This window comes from Lactuca sativa, chromosome 8, assembly GCF_002870075.4.
Source record: "Lactuca sativa cultivar Salinas chromosome 8, Lsat_Salinas_v11, whole genome shotgun sequence".
Classification (NCBI taxonomy): Eukaryota; Viridiplantae; Streptophyta; class Magnoliopsida; order Asterales; family Asteraceae; genus Lactuca; species Lactuca sativa.
This window is the reverse complement of record NC_056630.2, coordinates 2,617,079-2,628,068: the sequence shown is the minus strand read 5'-3', so window position 1 is coordinate 2,628,068 and position 10,990 is coordinate 2,617,079. Positions and strand designations below refer to the sequence as shown.

Here is a 10,990-nt window from a genome sequence, read left to right as displayed (position 1 = left end):
TATCTTTCATTTGATACTGTCTGGGGTCTGTTATCTCTGTTTTGACCTTACAAGACGTATCTTTCATTTGATAATGTCTGGGGTCTGTCGTTCACTGTTTTAGACCTTACCAGCTGTATCTTTCATTTGGTACCTTTTGGGGTCTGAGTCTCTACTCGTTAGACTGAACCAGGCGTGTCGTTAGTTCGACGTTCTCCTGTAGTCTATGATTCCTTGCCTTAGTCAGCAGTCTTCACTGCTGAGGCATATGTTATTCCCTGATGTCGTCTGCGTTCCTCAATAACCAGATTCGGTATTTTTGATAATGATTGCAATCTAGGGAAAACTACTTTTTACCACATAGCACTGACCAACCTTGGTAGAAGGCTGCTTTTATTAAAGAAAATATAGGATTTTCTGGAAAGAACTCTAATACACAGAAAACACTTAAACTACTACTTATGAAAGTTGTTTGATTGAAATGCCACCTAATGCTTATGAACTCACCAGCATTTGTAAAAAAAATGCTGATACTCGCTTTTCAAATAACTTGTAATCTCAGGTCAGCAATTAGACAGGTACATCCCCGGAGCTGTTGAGGAAGATAGCCTAGTACCATGCTGTTCTTATTATATTTGTTTGTACACTTTATTATGTTGTAATGTAAACCATGTAAAACTATTACCATTAATGCAATGTTTTGTTGTACTTTGATTACTATAATGCATGTGTTGTGATACTTGACATGACGTCATCCACCCCAGAACGTTTCCGCTGTTCCGGTTTTGGGGTGTGACACAACTTATAGACACATTTTCGTCGGTACTCATGGGCGTAGACCCATTGGTTGCTTGCAACTCATAACTTATCGTAAAATGTTTTTTTATAAGAGGATATTAATACCATTTTATTAATCCTTAAAAACCATATAAAATTGAAGCCTTTGTGTTTTTTTTTTCTTTTTACATGACACATCAATTTATCTGTATATCTACTCTATTTTTTGGTGATTTTTCATGTATATGTAGAATTTATCACACTAAAAAACAACTTATTTATTCCGTTTTATTACCATATAAGGTATTCCAAATAGTGTTTATTTATTCAAATTCATGTGGATCCCGTAAGTTGGTTAGCATTTTATAATAATAATAATAATAATAATAATAATAATAATAATAATAATAATAAATCATTTGAAATAAGTAATAACCTCCCTGTATTTTTTAGAATTTTTTTAGACAATTATCAAACCAAACACACTCTTAAAATTTTCATCATTCTCTTATGTTTCTTCTCTTCCTGCACCATACATGTTCTCTGTATGTACAATTGAATGTTGTTAAATTCTATTTTTACAAGAGACTAATAAACGAAATTAGAAGTCAAAGCTTATAGAAAGAAGGGGCCATGAAGAATGGATAAAGAAAGATAGAATATGAAAGAGTTATAGTTAAAAGAAGGGAAATGACAAAAATGTCCTACAAACTTTTTAAGGTTTACTTATTGAGTCCCTAAAGTTTTTGTCGGATTTTATGGGTCCCTAAACTAAGACATGACATACTCTTTTAGTACTTGTCAAACTGTAATAGCCGGTTCAGTGACCTTCTAGACAAAAAAAAAAAAAAAAAAAAAAAAAAAAAAAAAAAAAAAAACTCACATTTTGCCCCTATAAAGTCAAAAAATTAAGTTCAAGGATCAATTCGTACAAAAAAAAAACTCTACTTTTCTTCTAAAGCCGATTCACACTCAATTCGTATTGATCCCCGAACTTATTTTTTTGGCTTTATAGGGACACAATGTGAGTTTTTTTGGTCTTAAAGGTCACTGAACCGACCATTACAGGTTGACAAGGATTAAAAGAGCAGGTCATATCTTAGTGTAGGACCCATAAAATCCGACAAAAACTTTAGAGACTCAACAGCAAGTAAACCCTAAAAAGTTCGTAAGGCATTTTTGTCATTTTCCCTTTTTTTTAACTATAACTCTTTCATATTATATCTTTCTTTATCAATTCTTCATGGCCCCTTCTTTCTATAAGCTTTGACTTCTAATTTCATTTATTAGTCTCTCGGAAAGATAGAATTTAACAACATTTAACGAACATGTATGGTGCAGGACGAGAAGAGACATGAGAGAATGATGAAAATTTTAAAAACGTGTTTGCTTTGATAATTGTCTAAAAAAATTCAAAAAACCAAAATGTTCTATTTTCCACAATTACCAAAAAAAAAAAAACTAATAAATATTGTTTTCCATATTTTCTCATTTCCAAATATTTTCTAAAATACATACACACATCCAACCTACCTACACCCCTACACATCGACACATACCTACCCCACTACACCCAACCACCCCGACCCACACCCAATCCCCACCCACCCATACATAACCCCACACCCACCACCATCTGCTACGACCAACCCACCCGTCCACCATACAAACCCTTACCTACCAACCCACTCTAGCTACCCTACCTACACACATTTTGCGTTATCCACCTCACCCCTGCCTACTCAGTCTAACCTACCTACTCCACCTCATCTATGCACCCACCTACCCAACCTACCTATATATATACCTACCCCTAACCCACCCCACCCTACAAACCCTAAACATTAACCCTACCTACGGTACCCCACCCCACCAACCATATATCTACCCACTCCACCTTACCCACCCACACTTACCTACACATACACCCATACCCACCCACCCACCCCGACCTCACACCACACCACCCCTACCCACCATTAGGGGTGAACACGGTGCGGTTCGGTGCGGTTATTAGCCAAAACCTTACCACGAACCGCAAATGCGGTTAATCCATTTTCAAAACCGCTTTGTGCGGTTATTTTTGTGGTGCGATTAGGCGGTTATTTTTGCGGTGCGGTTTTGTTTTTTCGTGTTGCGGTTATTAACCGCATGGATTTGGTGCGGTTATTTTGTATGGTTTTTAGCCACGGTTTATAGCTCAAACGGTTTTAAGAATTCAAACATATTACTTGTAATAATAAAAAAAACCATAATGTATAAGACAATTAACTTAAATTGTGACAACCGTCAATATTTGGCCAAGTCAAAGTCATCTAAAGTCAACAAGTCAAACCGATCAACTCATATAACCCTTGTATATTAGGGTTTCCATTATGATTCTTATTGTACTACTCGCAATCTTAATATAAAGAATCACGTAGAGTTTTCACGTGTTCGGAAATTCTAAACCCTAATCAGGGTAAGTGATGAATCTACTCGATAAAACATTATTCCATACCCCTCGAGAGCGTATAACATTCATAACAAGGCTTAACAGAGTGTAAGAACCTTGCCTTGCGAAGCCAAACACTCAAAAAGGTAACAAAAGAAGTCTCTCCCAATCTCTTTCACTCTAACTCTCCCAAAACTCTCTAAGTAGGAGAAATCTCCCCAAGTGTGTGAAATCTCTCCCAAATCTCTCCAAGTATGTGAAATCTTTCCCAAATCTCTCTCTGAATGAGAAATCTCTCCAAGTGTGTGAAATCTCTCCCAAATCTCTCCAAGTATGAGAAATCTCTCCAAGTGTGTGTGAAATCTCTCCCAAATCTCTCTAAGTATGAGAAATCTCTCCAAGTGTGTGAAATCTCTCCAAGTATGTGAAATCTCTCCAAGTATGTCAAATCTCTCCAAGTGTGTGAAATCTCTCCCAAATCTCTCAAAGTATGAGAAATCTCTCCAAGTATGTGAAATCTCTCCCAAATCTCTCCAAGTATGTCAAATCTCTCCAAGTGTGTGAAATCTCTCCCAAATCTCTCTCAACTTTCTATAATCACCGAGGCATTCCGTGTAGCACCTGGTTCCTGGTATGTAAATTTTATTGAGTATTTTCCTTCTTTTTAGCCTTGGACTCGGCGAGTCATAGGACCGACTCGCCGAGTAAGGACGGGACCCGGGACATGTTTAAGTTGGTGACTCGGCGAGTCCATATTCTGGACTCGGTGAGTCACCGCTGTTGGATGAAACCCTAAGTTTCAAGGGTTGCACCCTATTTAAACGATGTTTTGTGCCTCATATCCGCCCCCATTGCGTCCAGAACTCTCCCTCTCGAAGCTCTAACTCCTCTTTTGGTAATTTGGGTGATTTTGGTGCATTTCTTTGAAGTTTTGGAGAGAAGAAGAAGGTAGATCAAGAGGAGAGGAAGAAGATCCAGAATCTTTGTGCCATTTCAGAACTTCTAGAGGTATTGGACTCGAAACGCTCTCTGTCCCTTCATTATTATCTCATTGAGAGTTTGTTATAGCCATTTCAAGGTTTCTTCTAGTCTTGACCTTTGTGTAATAAGCTTATAGTGTTGAGGGACTTCGGATCTAGGCATGTTTGGACTCTAAGGGCTCGGATCTGTAGCCTTTATGGACCCTTATTGCTTGAAAACCTTGGATCTACCATTTTAAGTACATTTTGAACCCTAAAATCCATATTGGTGTATATCTACACATAAAGTTGGAAACTTTACGTGTGATTCGTGTTTTAGGAGTCCAGATCTGTGAATGGCATGGACTAGAATCGAGCAGATCTGTGTATTTAGTGGGTGCATGACAACGACTCGGCGAGTCGTTCATGTGACTCGGCGAGTATGTTCACGAGTCTCCGAGTTTGTCCCCTTTTCGTAGTGTCGAGTGAGCAGTGAGTCACGGGGTGTGACTCAGTGAGTCGGAAGCTGAACTCATCTATGGAGGAACTCGGCGAGTCATTGCCCTGACTCGGCGAGTTCAAGGCAATCTCCTTAGATCAAGAACAGACTCGGCGAGTTGTTCATACAACTCGGCGAGTCGCAGCATAAGTGTTCTTCGGATGAAGATGGACTCGGCGAGCTGTTCATACAACTCGGCGAGTCTTAGCATAAGTGTTCATCGGATGAAGATTAACTCGACGAGTTGTTCATACAACTCGGCGAGTAGGATGAAGGACTTGAATATCAGTTTAGAAGGAGAACTCGTCGAGTCGTCGCCTAACTCGACAAGTAGAAACGGGATTCGGGACAATCGTTTGGGTAGGGACTCGGCGAGTTGGAAAGCCAACTCGGCGAGTCGGGTCAACTGAAAGTTGACTCTGACTTTGACTTAGGGCATGATCAGGGGTAAAATGGTCATTTTACCCAAAGGACAGTTAGCAGTGTTTGATTGAGTATGTTGTGGGAATTGCAGTCGGAGGATTTCCGGAGCAGCAGCAGCAGCAGCAGTAGACGGTCAGTTCCCGATCAGATCAGCAGTTACTTCGAGGTGAGTTACCTTCCAGTAGCGGTGGGTCTACGGCCACAATGCCGGCCCACTAGTAGGAGTTGTATGTAGATGATTGTCTCCGTGATATTCATCTAGGGATTACTACTACCTGTGTTATGTTTATGTGCTAGTATGATATGATGTTATGTGCTAGTGACAGTAGGGGGAGATAGTCCCCGAGGTATCCGATCGGTAGGGCTGAAGGGGTAGTCATACCCAGCCATGTTAGATAGATTCTGATATTGTGATACATGTTATGTGGTAGTAGTGGAGGGGAGGAATAGTTCCCCAGCGTCCAGTCGAGAGGACCGAAGGGGAGGCCAGCACCCAGATATGCTAGGCAATATCCGGTCGAGAGGACCGAAGGGGAGGCCAGCACCCAGATATGCTAGGCAATACCCGGTCGAGAGGGCCAAAGGGGTAGGTCGGGCACCCAGATATGCCTGACAATATATATATGTTATGAGATTATATGGTATGTGGTACAGTGGGGGAACTCACTAAGCTTTGTGCTTACGGTTTTCAATTTTGGTTTCAGGTACCTCCTCAGCTAGGGGAAAGGAGTCGGCGTGGTAGCAGCATGTCACACACACACACTCTCTTGTTTCCGCAGTTACGAGTTTATTTTGGGATTGATACTCTGATATTTGATTGATCGAATGTTGTGGTTTTCAATTTGGTTTTCGATGTGAAATGGTTTAATCAACAATGTTTTAACTATTAATGCTTTCATGTAATGTTTTATAACGAAATTTTTGGACGTGAAAATTGGGTCGTTACATCCCGACCCTTAATTTAATCGAAAACCGCTCGAAAACGGAAGTCTATGCGAAAAACAGCCTTAAGAAGCCGAACCCTCTTAAGGAACCGAAACCTCTTAAGGAGCCGAACCCTTCTTAGGAACCGAACCTCCTGAGAACCGAAACCATCCGGGAACCGAAAGTAACCTTCGGTCCGAAATCTTGACCTTCGGTCCCTTCTGATGAGCAGCCTGCGAGACCTTTCGGTTCCCATGCACAACCGAACCTTACCTTCGGTTCTATGCTCCTAAGGAGCCAAACCTTCGCACCTTCGGCCTGAATTTCGGATTTCAGCAAATTCTATCCGGTTTTCAATATTTTTAGCATTTTAAGCCCGTTTTTAATTATTTTAACATGAGATTTGCACCCAAACTCTTGACATATAAAACCCTAAATATTCATATTTTAATCATATTTTGAGGAAAATCATTGCCTAAGAATAAAAGCTATTTAGTGAGATATTTAGGTGGGGTGTTGACTTATCTTTTGGACAAGGACACAAGTAACCTCCCCATACCTTCATAGTACAACCCCTTGTCCTTCCAACATACCTAGTCATTCCATAGTACTTTTCCCACCATTTTTCATCCACACACTTGGTCAAGAGCTGGAAAGCCCTCCTTTCTCCTCACATTTCACTCATTTTCCACCAAAGAACAAACTTCATTCTCTCTCACTTTCTCTCTCTAAATTTCAAGATTCAAGGCTATTCTCCAAGCTTTTCTTCTACTTTTGGTAAGTATTATCATCCTTCATATGATTATTCCACCTCTTTCTATTCAAATCATAGGTTGCTTACACAAACTTCATCATATTTGTGTTAGTTCTTCGAATCTTCAAGCAATCTTCTAAGTGTTCTTAAGTTGAACACTTCTTTTCTTCATCATCCATCTACTGAAATCACTCAAGGTGAGTTCATACCCCTACATTTTCATGTTTTCTTCAAGTTTTAAGAGGGGGGGGGGGATACAAGTTAAAACACCAAAAACTTAACTAAACTCAAACAACAGCTTTCATCAGAAAAATTGAGTCTTATTCACGGACTGTTTTGACTACCTTAAGCTTAATATCTTTCAAAATTGTTTAATATGCAAATATTTCAGGTTCATACCTTTAAAATGACTACTTGCACATCTCCATACGATTTTTCTAAGATTTATGGTGATTTTCACAAAACTGCCTACCATTTCAGAAACGAATTTGGACTAGTCTGTGAATATGAACATTTTAACACAAGTTAAAGACTTCCAAAAATCATAATAAAAATTATGAATAAATTAGACACATTTTATGAACCCTCAGAATTTACGGATTTAGTTTTCAACTTCGTATGGTTTTTCTATGACCTTTCTAAAACAGTGCAGAACGGTTAAAAACTAGTTAACAGCTTATAACTTCCATAACACTTTGTATTATGTTGAGCAAAGTGTATAACAATAAGTTCTAAATATTGAATGTATTTTCTTGTTAGTTTATCATCATAGACTGAAATTTAGTCATTCATGATAAGGATTCTTCATTCATTCGAACACATATAATAAGCTATAATAAGCATAGTTTATGGATTTTTGCTACATGAGAAAGGTTTTACTCTCAAAACAAATGGGTTTTTCATATACTACATAATAGTAATAGTTTATGGACTCATAGCACTAATGTATTTTCATAAAAAGGGTTCTTTTACATTACAAACGTTTTGGACGTTTTGGATAAACTATAATAGGTATAGTTTATGTATCATTTACATTTCAAACTTTTTTACCAAAGGTTTTCAGTTCAGTTCACGTAAATCTGTTAATGAATAAATTCGTGAGACATTCGTTTCGTGTTATCTTCATAGTAACAAAGTCAAAAGTCCTGTAAATTGTAACCAGAGTCTCTTATAGGGAAAGCATGATAGTTGTGTATAGATCTGTATTGGGTCTGACAAGCCCGCACCTGAGCTGCATGCAACAGCTAGGCTGGCAGGTCTGAGGTGACAAGTGTCATTTAACTTGCGACGCCTGAAGAACGTCGTATTACGAGGTTGTCTGGAAACATACTCTGTCGCTTTTTCAAGGAAAACGGTTTCTTTCTCAAACAAAACTCTTATGAACTCACAAACTTAATTGTTGACAATTTTTCAAAACTACTTGTATTCTCAGGAAATCAGTGAAATAGGAAAACCAACAACATTTTGAGGATGGGACGATAAATCGTCAAACAGTTCATTTTGTCATCATAATGTAATTGATTTTGAAACATGTAAACTTATTCCATGGCGTAACCTTTTCAATTATATTTATGATGGTTGTATTTACTTTGAGCACTATTATATTCGTGGTTGTGATACTATACATGAAGTCCTCCACCCCCGAACGTTTCCGTCATCATTGGTTTGGGGGTGTGACATAAATCACAAACATTTAATATCTTAAAACGTCAAATGAATAGTAATTAACAATATATTTCTTAAAATTGTTTAAATTCACTATTTTTCAAAGTTAAACATAACAAAAAACCATACTTTTGTCTTCTACTATTTCATTCATCTTTCATTCATGAAACTTGTCTTATTTTTAATGTTTAATATATTAATAATTAATAAATAAAAAAAGTTGTATATAACATATGCGGTGCAGTGCGGTTTTTGAAGACTAATAACCGCACCGCACCGCAAATTTGTGGTTTTTGAAAAACATAAAACTTCACCATCGGTTCTTATTGCGGATGCGGTTTATCGATTGCAGTTTTTGCGGTTTTTGCGATTAATTTTAGTTGCGGTATAGTTTTTGCTCACCCCTACCCATCATATCCCCATTTAAAATAACTTTAAAAATTACATAGTTTCTTTTTCAAAAAAGAATTTAACCCCTATTTAAAATAACAAAAACTAGTAAATGAAAACTAATAAAAAATACACAACCAAAACTTGTTTCCTAATTTTTCAAAATGGAATGATAACTCAAAAGTTTAAACGTTTTTTCTAAATTTTCCAAATAAAATTCCATTCCTTTTTTCGAAAACTTTTACGAGAAAACTGGAAACAACTTTCCATAACCAAACGCAAGCCTATCTATTTAGTTATGGAGGCATTGGTGAAAACAACTTAACAAGGATGAGAGATGATTAGGTTTAATGGGTTTTCTTGGCAATGTGAAGAGCGATCATCTTGTCCCAACATGTTCCACCCTAAAATTGTGAAATTGTGTTCCATTTGACTTGGTCAATAACCATTTTTGTTCTTGATTCACTCATGACAAACACCTTCTCAAAGAACCTTGTTGTGTTCCTTACAATTCAATGAATTTTGTGTACTTCAATATCATAAGAAAGATGAACCATTTTGATATATGGTTTATAGATTTACATCTGATTGTGGTTCAATTGTGATTGTGGTGGTGGTTATCGGTGAGGGTGATGTTAATGATGCGGTTGTTGGTATTTTCCACATCACCCTTATCTGGCACCACATAGGCATTAAAGTTGAGAATCCAACAAAAATTAATTAGCAGCCATCTTGTTCCTAAAATGAAGGTAAACACAAGTTATCACTTCAACAACAATAATTATTAACACATAACTTTACAAGATTTTGAATTAAGCTTCCAGTTGCTGCTCATTTTCATTGGGTTCTGTGTTCTCTCTAATAGAATAACTATGAAGGTTTCTAGTAAAACTAGTGGTGGTATCCAAGAAATAAAGCACAAACGACATGATGCAGCAACACACAAACATGGGTATAGGGCCAAAGATCCACAAGAAGAGAGGGAAGGAGAAGTAAAATGCTCTCAATCCAATAGACCAAAACAGGCTTCCACGATTCAAGTTTCTAGCAACATAGTTTATAGGTTCTGTTCTGTTTATGAAGGTGGGAACAGTAGCCAAGAAGCTAACATGAGCATAGTATCTGATAGACTGGACATTGCAAAGAAAAGCCACGAGAAAGCATAGCAGGATGGAAAAATACTTGACTGAAGATAAAAGGGATGTTTTATTGCCGTAGATTAACTGATTTGAGTTTGTGTTTGAAGTGCTGCTCACAAATACGCTGATTATGGAACTGAGAGTGATCGCAGTTGTGGCCAGAAGAGTCGATGCCATTATATTGTTGCGAATTGTTTGAACTGCTAATACACCATTCTTCAGTGGATCCTGTCAACAAACAAGAGGCATGTAATTGTGTTAATCATCAATTTTGTTACCAAGTGCTAGAGTTCGAACACACTACTCTTCAAATTGAATTTGAGAGGATAAACTGCAAACATCGATTTTAAGAGTAGTCTGTTCGACATTCAAGCTCTATCCATCCTTTTTTTTTTGTTTTCCAAACAGAGGCGATACTTGGGTTTAGTTAGTGGGATACAATTAATTTAGGGCACAAACTTCATACTAGACCCAAAAGGAAAGTTATCGCCTATCAGTAAGTAAGAGAGGGAATAGGAGACTAACAGCCATCATAGAGAAGACCCATTGATGTCGGCTCTCGGCGTTCAGGCCAATCACTGTTCGTCTGGGGTTTGTTAAAACGGTGTAAACGAGCCAAATATGGTAGAGGATCATAATCCCTAAACCCAAAGGCACCAGAACATAATCCATATCCTTCTCCTCCATCGCTACTCTCACTGTCGGTGACTCCGTGCTCAAAAAAATTGAAAGGTATCAACTACCCAAAGAAAAAAAGTGAAGGGGAAAGCATCAAGTCATCAAATTTAGGAAAGCAAAAGAAAACCTGTTCATTCAAGATTCCAGGACTTCAGAATTCTCGCATTTACTTTTCCACGCAAGACTCGCTTTTAAATATTGAATCAACTGCGCTTTTAGTTTTACGTGTAAGATTTTCATTTTCCAACTTCTGTGCCTCGACAGATACTTTTGAAATGCCTGTTTATGGTACATGCTTCTATCAAATTATGTTGAGAGGTTTAAAAACTAAAAAAGGATGATAAAAATAGCTTTATTTCTTAATTATAG

At 37.7% G+C, this 10,990-nt stretch overlaps 1 protein-coding gene across 1 annotated transcript; it reads right to left on the bottom strand.

The window, feature by feature from the left end:
- Positions 1–9,564: 9,564 nt before the first annotated feature.
- LOC111920949 (uncharacterized) lies at positions 9,565–10,946 on the bottom strand. Its single transcript, XM_023916513.3, has 2 exons — positions 10,469–10,946; positions 9,565–10,171 (listed from the first exon to the last, which is right to left on the bottom strand). The coding sequence occupies exons 1-2, from the start codon at positions 10,628–10,630 to the stop codon at positions 9,617–9,619; spliced, it is 717 nt and encodes a 238-aa protein (XP_023772281.1). The 5' UTR covers positions 10,631–10,946; the 3' UTR covers positions 9,565–9,616.
- Positions 10,947–10,990: the final 44 nt, after the last annotated feature.

Coding starts and splice junctions, on each gene's coding strand:
- LOC111920949 (XM_023916513.3), bottom strand. CDS start 10,630: ATGGAGGAGAAGGATATGGATTATGTTCTGGTGCCTTTGGGTTTAGGG. Junction 10,172..10,468: donor GGGTCTTCTCTATGATGGCT/GTTAGTCTCCTA, acceptor GTTTGTTGACAG/GATCCACTGAAGAATGGTGT.